General features: G+C 37.0%; 1 protein-coding gene across 1 annotated transcript in view; it reads left to right on the top strand.

Annotated features, from left to right (window-relative positions):
* The window catches only part of LOC144958989 (uncharacterized), a 589,046-nt gene that overhangs the window by 416,188 nt on the left and 159,224 nt on the right, over window positions 1-13,634 (top strand). The window contains exons 202-214 of the mRNA XM_078891292.1: window positions 1,981-2,280; window positions 3,163-3,468; window positions 3,969-4,271; window positions 5,133-5,284; window positions 5,610-5,760; window positions 6,574-6,879; window positions 7,828-8,130; window positions 9,081-9,262; window positions 9,744-9,861; window positions 10,142-10,447; window positions 11,122-11,427; window positions 12,240-12,358; window positions 13,406-13,592. Of these exons, the coding sequence (XP_078747418.1) occupies window positions 1,981-2,280; window positions 3,163-3,468; window positions 3,969-4,271; window positions 5,133-5,284; window positions 5,610-5,760; window positions 6,574-6,879; window positions 7,828-8,130; window positions 9,081-9,262; window positions 9,744-9,861; window positions 10,142-10,447; window positions 11,122-11,427; window positions 12,240-12,358; window positions 13,406-13,592 (3,039 nt within the window). The remainder of the gene's footprint in view (window positions 1-1,980; window positions 2,281-3,162; window positions 3,469-3,968; window positions 4,272-5,132; window positions 5,285-5,609; window positions 5,761-6,573; window positions 6,880-7,827; window positions 8,131-9,080; window positions 9,263-9,743; window positions 9,862-10,141; window positions 10,448-11,121; window positions 11,428-12,239; window positions 12,359-13,405; window positions 13,593-13,634) is intronic.

Here is a 13,634-nt window from a genome sequence, read left to right on the forward strand (position 1 = left end):
ATCAACTATCTGTTGAGTATATTTCTACATTTCAATCCAACTCTGTTTTGCCTTACACATCTACATTTCAACACCACTTTTGTTTTCTAAATGTCTACATTTCAATCCCACCCCATTGCCAAACCGACCCCTCTCCTTTAACACAATTCACCTTTTTTAACATGGAATGTCCACTTTCATTCTCTCCGTCGAAAGTAATTAAATATTTCATTTTCATTTGTGCGGCTATGTGGTCTTGTGGTATGATATTCGCTTTCTGATACGGGAGGTCCTGGGTTCGAGCCTCGCTCGGTGCATAGCTGAATCAATGGAAAAGGCTCTTTACTCAAATTCTCTCACCGTACTCGGGTGTAAAATGAGTACCTGGCCGTTAATAGCGTTGTCTCTGTTCGAAAAAAATGTAATATGGCCTAAGGGGCGTCATGCCCTGTGCTAAATGTTAAATGTTGCTGTAGGATCCTTTGCCAAGCGCTTTGAGCACGGTTAGTGAATATTTCGCTATATAAAAGCTCAATTCTTTTTCATTTCCCTGCTCATCAAATAATCGACTTAAATATAGGTCCCCTCGTATTTCCCAGCTAATAGATTTAGAGAAAACAACCTAGTCAGACCATTGACATAGATATTTCCTTCATCAACTTTCCTTGGTTGTAAGATTTAGAAATGCATATGGACCTCCGTGCATATATTTACGGGTCTGGTAATCAAACACAATAATGGGTTTGTTATAATATTATTAACGTAATGGGTGAGTTTGGTTTAAGAGTATTTTTCTTACATCAATGGGACCATTATAACGACGTGCACACATTTTCAGGTTTGATAATCCAATTTTTTACGGGTTCATTGTTGTAATTGAAATCTCAAAAAAATGACGTAAAATATTGTCCATTACAACAATGTTAAACTAGGCCTATAAGTTTGTTCGGATGTCAGACCTGCTTATATGTACACGTCGGATCATAACGATTAATGTCATCAGACTTGTAATGAAGTTTACGTAGAAATAGGTCAAACCATTTTATTTTCCCTATTTCCCTTTGCACGTAATGTTCTTTGAGATGATACGTTTGATACACCAAATCGTTCAGCTTTTCGCATTTACATAGATCTCCATTAAAATGTATTTTTAGATGTCTATTTCAAACGATGTTTATTTGGATAGAAAAATATATTATTGTCTTCTAACACAAATCTCTGATTTAAAATCACTCCTCTATAACCAATTGTTTGAGTGCACAAAACTATACATGTCTTTAAATTGTCATAATTGTTATTGTTTACACTAGCTGTCGGCATTTCAAATGTGTTTCTCAATGTTTCTGCAAAGATTTGTCTTCTATTGTTTTTGTATACACCAATTCAATATCGTTGGTTTTGTTTACATTTTTAATCTTTACTATTAATGGCATGTTTTCCCACAAAATTTAACCAACGCTTTTATTTACAATTATGTTACAATATTATTTGTATTATTTAACACAAAAAGACTAATCAAAATAACTGAAGCTGCTTATTAATTTAACTGCTAGTATATTATTCAAGCCTGATTAGGAGTAAATTTTGCTGTAAATTACACATATGTGTCATAATCAGTCGGAAGGTGAAAATTTTGGATTTGCATTTTCTGAAAGAGTATGCTCCCCAGAGCATTTTAATCTTTATTTGAAGTAAATTGGGTGATTTTTCATGAAGTTATGGTCGAATGTATGGGAAAGGTATCCAGCAACTTTTCTCAAATTTCATACTTTTTCAACTTGACTAGCTGTAAAAAATATTTAGAAGTGAAAATTTAGCTTTGATATTTCCCGAAGATGTACAAAAAGGGTTGATTTAATCATTTATAACAAGAATAAATTTGATAAAAATTGACCTTCTAACTAAACTTGGCAATATCTCAGTTCAAACTTTTTCACCATCCGACTGATTATGTCATTCACTGTAACACATTGTAAGAATATCTTCCATTTGACCTTACAGCTACGCCTAGCGCTCCTACAGGACCGGTCAGATTCGAAGACCTAACAGAAACCAGCGTGACGCTAGACTGGCTGGCACCAAAAGAAGATGGCGGCACTCCAGTGACGTCATACACCGTCAGAATGTCTGAAGATGGCGGAGACTTCAAGGAACTCGCCAAGACTGACGGGAAGGTCACGAAACTCAAAGTGAAAGATCTGAAAACCGGTTCCAAGTACGTCTTCGAAGTCATTGCAGAGAACAGGATTGGAGTGAGCCGACCTTTAGAATCGGATCGTGTGGTCCCTCAGAGGAAAGCCAGTAAGTTGTATTTTTGGAGAAAAAAAAACCCCACTTGAAGACCTGCCTAGTACTACAAAAAATTCGTAGAAACACGAATTTTTGGCTCCAGCTACAGAGCTGCTTATGTCGCTTTGACTCAATTAATCATGTTGAGAAGGAAAGTCTAGCTTCTCAGAACCTATATTCAGGACTTTGGAGCGTTTTTGGACAATGCTGAGAGCAAATTATTTATTTCTAAAGCTATCTAAAGTGAATTTTTCTTCTTTTTTTTTCCCTTGGAAAATTCGAATTTTTGAAATTTAAAGTTGGCAGCTCTGTACTTGTTTAAAATAGACCATAGATATGTTACGAAAATCGGAGATGGTTTTTTTTTCCAATGCCATATTGATTTTTTGTTCTGATTTGTTTTGACTTTTGTTTCTTTGAAGTTTTTCCAATTCATGTACTATATTGAGTAGGCAAAATATATTTTCAAAAAGAACATTAATCCAATACATCCTATCTATATCTGATTATCTTAACTTTTAATTGTTTCCCTTTTGGTATCGCTTTACTACGACACGAGACCAGTCTAACGCAGTTATTCAAACTTGGTTTAATGTTACATCATTTACTCAACTGAAGTCTTGATAGTTCAGTTGGTAGAGTACTCGCTTCACACGCAAAGGGGCCCATATAAAGTCGATATTTTTTCCAGACCCCCCTGTTCACTCAGCAGTGATTGGGTGACTGAAGATGTTAGATATGGCGGAAAGTATTTTGCTGTTGTACATTTCAAGCTATAGAAACCGAGTAAACTCCGGCCTCACTTACTAGCCTAATGGACACTGAATGATTACTTTATAACTTAACTGCCCTCTTCCTCTCTCTCTCTCTCTCTCTCCCTACACTCCTATGTAGCTCTCCCATCGAAACCCGTCGGCCCAATGGAAGTGTTGGAAATGACAAGGAATTCGGTGACCATCCAATGGAAACCCCCGAAAGATGACGGCGGATCCCCGCTGAAGGCCTACCTGGTCGAGAAACGCGACGCATTGAGGATGGGCTGGAGCCGAGTGGACAAGGTCACCCCTGACATCACGTCCATGTGTGTACAGAACCTCGTGGATGGCAAGGATTACTACTTCCGTGTGTTTGCAGAGAACAAAGTCGGCAGTAGTCCGCCCTTGGAGATGGAAGTTGCCATCAAAATTAAGAGTCCCTACAGTGAGATATTTGTTTCTCTTCATTCTCTCAACTCTTATACGTTTCATTACGTTACAACTTCATAACACAATTGTACACATAATTAATATTTGCTTTATATATATATATATATATATATATATATATATATATATATATATATATATATATATATAAAATTATAAATTGTCACTCACATTATATGGCCGAGACGTTCGTTTCTGTGGGTTTATTCCACGTCCTCAGTCGGCATAATGTCCTGAAGAAAAAATTGTATTCCATACGAGGTGCATGTCCTTGCTTCCGTTGTGTAGTTGTGATTAGTGTTGATGTGTAGTGACATTGTTGTGGTGTGCTCTCATTGCTTATACTATGAGTGTGTGTGTGTGTGTGTGTGTGTAGGTGTGTTGTGTGTGGTGTGTACATGTATATATATATATATATATATATTACAATATGTTCATCTAAACTTTACTTATTGTTTGTTTTATCTTCATTTCATATAATGAAAAAAAAACCAGACCCACCATCAGCACCTCAAGGCCCCGTCAAGGTCACAGGCGTCAAGGAGAAATCAGCACACCTATCCTGGCAGCCACCAGAGTCCGACGGAGGTATGCCCGTCACCGGCTACGTGGTCCAGTTCAAAGAGGTCCGGCGGTCTACATGGACCACTTTCAAGGAAATCCCGGCCACGGAGACCAGTCTGACACTGACAGGTTTGACCCCGGACACTGACTACGTGGCACAGGTCGTGGCCGTCAACAAGGAGGGACAAGGACCTGGTCTGCTCAGTGAAGGAATCAGACCGGCCAAGATTTTGGGTAAGAAGAACAAACTTGTTTTCTTTGTAACTCCTGGTTAAAAATAGTGCTTGTTGGAATGTTATAAAAGGTGTAAAATTTGACTCAATGGCACATATAGATGTTGAGTTCTAAGACCGTCCAAGATTTTGGGTAAAAATAACAAACTTATTTTCTTTGTAACTATTGGTTAAACATAGTGCTTTTTCGAATGTTATAAAGGGTGATGAATTCTAAGACCGGCTAAGGTTTTGGGTAAGAAGAACAAACTTATTTTCCTTTTAACTATTGGTTAAACATAGTGCTTTTTGGAATGTGAGAAAGGGTGATGAATTCTAAGACTGGTCAAGATTTTGGGTAAAAAGAACAAACTTATTTTCTTTGTAACTATTGGTTAAACATAGTGCTTTTTGGAATGTGAGAAAGGGTGATGAATTCTAATTACGGTCAAGATTTTGGGTAAGAAGAACAAACTTATTTTCTTTTTAACTCCTGGTTAAAAATAGTGCTTTTTAGAATGTTATAAAGGGGGTAAAATTTGACTTAATGACACATATTGATGATGAGTTCTAAGACCGGCCTAGATTTTGGGTAAGAAGAACAATCTGATTTCTTTGTAACTCTCGGCGCATAGTTGATTGCTTGGAAAAGTCTCTTTACTCACATTATCTCACCGTACTCAGGTGTAAAATGAGTAACTGGCCGTTAACAGCGTTGTCTCTGTCCCAAAAAATGTAATATCGCCTAACAAGCGTCATGTCCCGTACTAAATGTTAAGTGTTGCTGTTGGCCAGGGACCCATTGTAAAGCGCTTTGAGCACGTTTAGTGGATATTGCGCTCAAAAAAAGCTCAATTGTTTTTATTTTATATCTCTTTTTCAGCTGCCCCAGGCGCTCCTGAATCTGTTCGTGTCAAGAACATCAGCAAAGACAGTCTGACTCTAGAATGGACCGCCCCTGCAAGCGACGGAGGGTCACGTGTCAAGAAATACCACGTGGAAAAATCCAAGAAAGGAAGTGACTTGTGGACAAAGGTACATCACCTTATTGGTCTAGACATTTGTTACAGTAAATGACCTAATCAGTCGGATGGTGAAAAGCTTCCAACTTACTTCTTTTACTAATGGTGTTCGTAATAAAAGATGCTAAAGGAAAAGTTATAAGTATTTGTATTTATCACAAACTTTTTGAGTTGTCTTCGGTTCCATAATATTTATTGACACTTGTTTTTAATTTACCGCATGAAAAATTGTATCATCCAATAAATTATATAAAATAATCTATAATATATATATATATATATATATATATATATATATATATATATACATATATATTTGTAATATTTTATTGATACAGGTGTCTACCGTGGACAGTTATAAGACCTCCATCAATGTGACCGATCTCACCCCAGAAGTAGAATGGCTGTTTGCTGTGACTGCTGAAAATGAGATTGGATCAGGAGAGAAAGCGGTCACTTCTAAGGCCATCAAACTGGACAAGCCTATCGGTGAGTTATAGTTGTAACATCGGTCATGGTGGAGGACAGAGCTGAAATTTGTAAATGATAATCCAGGGGCGTGGCTATATTATTGGTCGATTTGGTGCCTGGCACCGCATCCATCTTTTAAAATGGATACATACAGCATTGAAAAAATAATTAAACCGAGTAATGGTAAACATCGCCTCTTACTTATTTGAGTAAGTCTTTTCTTTAATTTTTTTTCTTTCTTTTGTATTTACAAATATAGCATGTTTTAAGCCATTTTCTTTTGATTCTGGCACCAACTTATATCGTCAGCACGCAACGCCACTGATAATAACTATGATAAAGACTATATGAAGCTATGAACTGTACAAAGGTAATTAACAAAATATATTCATTTCCGTGAGGACAATGCGTGCCGAATACTTCACTGCTCTCAGTCTAGAATTTAATAAGTGATGTATTTTTCTTTTTTTTTCATTGATTTTTTTTTTCATTTGCTGAAGAAGGGGTTTGAGCCCGAAATGTTCTGTGTTATGTATTTAGTTCTTTTTTTTTTCTTTCGAAGCTGTTATATTCATTTGTAGTCATTACCAGATGAGTAGGTACTGTTCATTTTTAACCCATAAAAACCACGATTGGTTAGCTTTCTTATTAGGATACGTCAAGGCACAAGACTGAAGGGCTAGAGCTCAGATGGTCGCTGGTTCGAATGAGTAAATAAGTTCTTCTCAGGATCTATGACTCTGATGCTTTAAGAAAGTTAGCATCAAATCAAACTATATAACTCGTACTATATGCCCTGTTTTATTCTCACATGTGTTCGTCAATCCACAGAGGTGCCAACCCCTCCAAAAGGACCTCTGGTGTTCTCTGACATCACCAAAAAGAAAGCCACCGTCACCTGGAAACACAGTGAAAACGATGGCGGTGCTCCCATTTCTCATTACATCGTGGAGAAGAAAGAATCCTGGAAAAGTTCTTGGACGCTCGTAGAGAGAGTGGGTGGGGACAAGCTGACCTGTGACGTCACTCACTTGCCAGAAGGTCAAGAGTTCAACATCCGGGTCATGGCTGAGAATGTTGCTGGAACTTCCAAACCTTTAGAAGGGGAATCGAATTTGGTTCTCAAGTCACCTTACAGTAAGTAACATTTTGATATATTCAAACATTTAGTAACATTTTGATATATGCAACCATATAGTAACATTTTGATATATGCAACCATATAGTAACATTTTGATATATTATGCAATCATATAGTAACATTTTGATATATGTAATCACATATTAACATTTTGATACATGCAATCATTTACTATCAAATTGATATATTCTATCATTTAATAACATTTTGATATATGCTTTCATTTAGTAAGATTTTGATAATGCAATCATTTGGTAACATTTTGATATATGCAATCAATGTACACATTGGGACATTTATAAGGATAGCCAGGTTGTAATTATTACAGTATTTTTGGGTTGTTTGTTTGGGCTTACATATTATATAACATTTAAAAAAAAATTGAGCTTTTATATAGCGCAATATCCACTAAATGTGCTCAAAGCACTTTACAAGGGGTTCCTGTTCAACAGCAACATTTAAAATGTAGGACGTGACATGATACCTGTCAGGCGATATTACCATTTTTCGGACAAAGACAACGCTGTTAACGGCCAGGTACTCATTTTACACCTGAGTACGGCGAGAGAAAGCGAGTAAAGAGCCTTTTCCAAGGACTCAACTATGCGCCGAGCGCGAGGCTCGAACCCAGGACCTTCCGATCCAAAAGCGAGTGTCATACTACAACACCACATAGCCGCACCTTACTCTGCAAAATGAATACAAATGGACTATAGACTACTAGCTTTAGACTGTGGCTCTGTTTCACTGTGTCAATGTATTATCATTTAAAAAAGAGCACTTTTTATTATGCAACACACTATGAATGATATTGATCTCTGATTTCGCCACACATACTGATGTATTAATACACTCAAAATTAAACAAAATCAGGTTTACTGCATGAATCCCTCGAAATTACACTCAATAAATTTCATATCGTTTCACTTTCTTTTCCTTTGAAGACAAACCTAGCGCACCAGAAAACCTGAAAGCCACAAATGTGACATCCAACTCCACCGTACTGGAATGGAAAGCCCCATCTGACAATGGCGGTCTTCCCATCACCTCCTATCTTGTAGAACGCCGGGATAAGCGCTGGGGTTCCTGGATGAAGGGAGGTACCACCAAAGGCAGCGTGACCTCATTGGACGTGACAGGTCTCTACGAAGGAAACGAGTACTTCTTTAGAGTGTCCGCAGAGAATGAGGAGGGAATGGGCCCCAGTACTGAAACGTCAGAAGCTGTTGTCCCTGTGAAAGAACCAAGTAAGGAGATGAATGTTTAAAATAGGAAATAACGATTGTTAGATAAAGTTAAAAATAGAAGTCTAGATATAAAGGAGACAGTAATGTTTTTAGGAAAATAGGTTTATAAAAAAGTAAACTAGGTAAACAAATATAAAAGTAAAGTAAAATTCCAATTATTCGTCCCCAAACTTGTCTTTAACCCTCTCCTTACCACCTGCAGCAAAATCGTCACATTTGTTACGACACGATATATATTTAAAAAAGAAAGATTTATTTTGTACATTACAAACTTTGAAGAATGATCTTTGTTTAATCAATAAGAACATAAAGTTGTTTTGTAGAGAGCTTGTTTGTGTTTTTTAAAAAAAAAACAATTTTTCTGCTGGGTAAGTCTACCAATTTGGGAGAATATCGAAAATAACCCGTAAGGAGAGAGTTAAGGGCTATTCCAAGGGCCGGGGAAGACTATGCAGTGACACAGCGTTAGCCTGAGCGAGGTGACTTGCACAAAGCTACACTGCGCGGCGGGTAGTCGAACTCGGTACCTTTTGGGTACGCAGAAAAGCCCATTCCACTGAGTCACACCGTAGCCATCGTTAAAATATAGCCTGACACTAGAACCCTCTAGGACTGGCAGTTTGACGTCATTTTTTTTAGGTTTGTGTAGCGTCTAGTGAGTTATCGTTAGTAGAGCTCATGGAAACAAGTTATTTCATTGGTTGAACTATTGAATACAACTCACGATTTGTTTTCTTTTGTGGCAAAAGACTGGCATTTTGACGTCATTTTTTGGTCAGTGTCAGGCTGTAACTTTACGATGGCTACGGTCACAATGCCCCCTCCGGAAAGATGGTAAACACACATAGGAATGATTACAGAGATCTATTAGATAAAACATGAAGATTGTATATTATAATTGGAAGGAAAAGGGAACTCATAAAATGGCCATTAATTTGTTAAATTCTTAGCTGCCCCTGAAAGACCTGTCGGACCGGTGAGATTCTCGGACGTGACGTCAGACAGCCTGACACTGGAATGGCTTCCGTCCAGAGACGACGGTGGCGCCCCCATTACAGCATACAGGGTGGACATGAGTACCAAGGGAGACAACTGGAGGGAAGTTACTATCACTGACAAGGATGTTACCAAGGTAAGAGAATGATATTTGACCGATGAGATTTTATGATTTTACTGACCTTGTCTTAAGGGGAGTCCATATTGGTTACTTTAATATTTATTCGATTTCCATATTATGGGAAATGGGAGCACCGCCATCGTTTTCACTGTGCTTCCAGGTGACTGTGGCTTCCTTTTTGGTGATGTCAGAGAACACCAGGGGTCCTTTTGGAGGGGTTGGCACCTCTGTGGATTGACAAGAAAATGAGAGAATAAAACAGGGTATAATGTACGAGTTGCCTGAATAAAAATGATTGACAATTTTATCGAAACTTAAAGAAAGATACTTTATTTTTTGATATATCATTTCCTCGAAATGAAAACGTATTTTGCTGATGTGCTTTTCTTCTGAATAATCAAATTAATATTCTCTTTCTCGATGTAATCATTAACACCAGAAGTTATGAAAATGCCAGCATAGCTTTTTATGTTATATCTTGTTTCCTCTCAACCAGGTCAAAGTGAAGGACTTGACCCCTGACCAGAAGGTTTGGTTCCGTGTGATTGCCTTCAACAAGATTGGTAGCAGCAAGCCCTTGGATTCAGACTCCATAACTCCCCAGAGGCAGAGAGGTTAGTGTTTGTATCATGTATAATCTCACTCATGTCATGTAAAAGTAATATATTCTCGGTACTTTGAGGTTTGCCAATATATGGAATATCAAAAGGCATCATATGCAGGCTTGCCAATATTATGATTTCTCATTTTGATACGCTTTTAGGTCCAAAATATGATAATATAGGGATGTCGATTACAATATGATAAATGCAAAATATCAACAGTTTGTAACAGAAGAGGAAAAATTATCCTTTTCATTATTAATTCTCATTTGTGTTCTTATTTGTACCACAGAACCTCCATCCCCACCACGTCGACCTATCGTCGCCAAAATCCTCGCCAGAGACTCCATCACTCTTGAATGGACAGAACCAGAGGATGACGGTGGTTCCCCAATCACCGGATACGTCGTGGAGAAACGGGACGCCTCGAAGACGTCCTGGTCTCGGGCTGACAAGGTCTCTGGTGACACGACGAACACCCGCCTTAGGAACCTGCCTGAAGGAGGCGAGATCTATTTCCGCGTCGCTGCCATCAACAGACAAGGCACCAGTGAATTTACGGAGATCGAAAGGCCTGTTGTAATGAAGTCGCCATTCGGTAAGTAATTATTATTATTATTATTATTATTATTATTATTATTATTATTATTATTATTATTATTATTATTATTATTATTATTATTATTTGTAGTAGTAGTAGTAGTAGTAGTAGTAGTAGTGGTGGTAGTGGAAGTAGTAGTAGTAGTAGTAGTTAGTAGTAGTAGTAGTAGTAGTAGTAGTAGTAGTAGTAGTAGTAGTAGTAGTAGTAGTATAGTAGTAGTAGTAGTAGTAGTAGTAGTAGTAGTATAGTAGTAGTAGTTAGTAGTAGTAGTAGTAGTAGATAGTGAGATAGTAGTAGTAGTAGTAGTAGTAGTAGTAGTAGTAGTAGTAGTAGTAGTATGTAGTAGAGTAGTAGTAGTAGTAGTAGTAGTAGTAGTAGTAGTAGTAGTATAGTAGTAGTAGTAGTAGTAGTAGTAGAGCAGCGCAGAGAGTAGTAGTAGTAGTAGTAGTAGTAGTAGTAGTAGTAGTAGTAGTAGTAGTAGTAGTAGTATAGTAGTAATATAGTAGTATGTAGTTAGTAGTAGTAGTAGTAGTAGTAGTAGTAGTAGTAATAGTAGTAGTAGTAGTAGTTGTTGTTGTTGTTGTTGTTGTTGTTTTCTCACCCAACATAACTCCATTTTGAGATAACAGGCCACAAACCATTTCATTAACGTAAAACTTCTCTACCTTCAGATGTCCCATCACCTCCTGAAGGGCCGTTGATCATCAACTCTCTGACACAAGACTCCTGCGAACTAGAATGGAAACCATCCAAACAAGATGGCGGCAGTCCCATCCTCAACTACGTCATCGAGATACGAGAATCCCGTCGAACCACGTGGGGTCGTGCTGGTACCACCACTGCCAACGTCACCAAATTCACCGCCAGAAACTTGGTCGTGAATAACGAATACTACTTCCGGGTCAAGGCCACCAATAAGGAAGGAGACAGCGGATATCTGGAAGCGTCTGATGCTATTGTACTTAAAACCAAACAAGGTATAGTCGTACACTATGATTAGTAAAAAAACAAATCATCATCATCATCATGCAGTTCCATATCTGAAGCAGACAAAAACAAATAGAAAGGTTAAAAATAACCTGGCTCCGGATACTTTCCTCTGAAGAACCAAATTATAAATGTCGTGTATTATTATTATAGTGATCAAACTGGAGTTGTGGTTTTTTGTTTTGTTTGTTTTTTTTTTTTAATTTATTTATTATTTTTTTTGTTGTAGTATTTTTGTTTTTTTGGCTTTGACAAAAATTAATGAGTTCGAAAAGACCCACAGATCAAATTGTTATTGCCTTTACAATAAACAGTAAATAAATGAAAGGAACACGGAAAACTGATTTAAACTCAACTAAATTTAAAAACATATATTTTTCTTCCTTTTTTTCTTTGAGCTTTTATATAGTGCAATATCCACTAAACGTGCTCAAAGCGCTTTATAAGGGGTCCCTGGCCAACAGCAACACTTAACAATTAAAACGGGACATGACGCCTGTTATGCGATGGTACAATATTTTTCGAAAGAGACAACGCTGTTAACGACCAGGTACACATTTTACATATTTAGACGTTGAGAGAATGTGAGTAAAGAGCCTTTTCCAAGGACTCATTTTTGCGCCGAGCGAGGCTCAAACCCAAGATCTTCCGATCCTAAAGCGAGTGCCATACCACAAGACGACATAGCCGTACATTTAGTGAGATGACACTCAGCTAGATGGCGGCTGCGACTGCGTCTTTAAATTGACAAATTTCCTGACACTTATATTTTTAAAAAAATGAAACTGTTTTCTTCAACCAGAACCGCCAAAGAAACCAAGTGAGATTTCAATTGGCAAATGCACCGAGGACTCCGTGACAGTGGCCTGGAAGGCACCCAGCAGTGACGGAGGCGCCAGGATTAAAAAGTATCTGGTACAGGTAAGTACTTATTTACTATAAAAATCACACACACACACACACACACACACACACACACACATATAAATATATATATATATATATATATATATATATATATGTATATACACACACACACGTTCATGATTTCCAAACATGTAAGATTTATATTGTAAATAACAACGTGAAGTTGAATGTAAGCTTCACTTTAATTACAAAAACAGATCAAATAAACGTTTCGGGTTTCCCCTTTATCAACAAAACAGAATGAATCAAACACCACAGTATTCTTCAAGATTTATATTGCAACTTTGAAATTTGACACAATTTGAAATATTTTCTTCTCCTTTTTTTTCTAATAATTTTCTCATAGTTTTGTATTTATTCTTTTCGGAATCAGATTATAAAAACGTGTTCTTAGTAGATGTTCAAATTTCCCTTTATTCATTCACATTTTGTATTACTTTTCAAAAGCACAAGAACAACGTGTTTGATAGACATTGATGAAGAGAATAGGTTTGACATTTTAGTAAATCTCACGATTTAAATGTGCTTATGTTTAACATTGTTTCAAACTTGACACAAAACCAAACGGTATTGGCTATTTCAGATAAGTAAGTAATAAGTAAGTAAGTAAGTAAGTAAGTAAGTAAGTAAGTAAGTAAATAAGTAAGTAAGTAAGTAAGAAGTTTCAATTTGTTTATATTATGTTGTTTCAAACTTTTATGTCATGACACAAGACACAAGACCAAACGATTTGAGCTTTTGCGTTGGCAAATTCAGATAAGTAAGGATATAAATAAGTAAAGAAGAAGTAAGTAAGTAAATAAGTAAGTTGATAAATAAATAAGTAAATAAGAAAGTAAATAAGTAAGTAAATAAATAAGTAAGTAAATAAGAAAGCAAATAAGTAAGTAAATAAGAAAGTAAGTAAGTAAATAAAAAAGTAAGTAAGTAAATAAGTAGGTAAATAAGTAAGTAAGTAAATATGTAATAAGTAAATAAGTAAGAAAGTAAGTAAGAAGTTTCAATTTGTTTATATCATGTGGTGTATCCAATAATTTTCAGGTAAAGGAAGACACTCCTACAGGCAAGTGGCGTGACGTAGAGACAACCGACGCCTACCACACCAGCGTGACCGTACCTGATCTTGACCATGAGAAGAAATACAAGTTCCAGGTGGCCGCCATCAACAACATTGGCCAGGGAGAGTTCACGGAGACTGACAAAGCTGGCTCTCCTGTCAAGAAAATCAGTAAGTCGTGGCCAAAGGTCTTGGTTTTTTGTTTTTTAAAAA

The sequence above is a fragment of the Berghia stephanieae genome, chromosome 13, assembly GCF_034508935.2.
Source record: "Berghia stephanieae isolate SIO BIC M18660-M18661 chromosome 13, UCSD_Bste_1.3, whole genome shotgun sequence".
NCBI classification, from domain to species: Eukaryota; Metazoa; Mollusca; class Gastropoda; order Nudibranchia; family Aeolidiidae; genus Berghia; species Berghia stephanieae.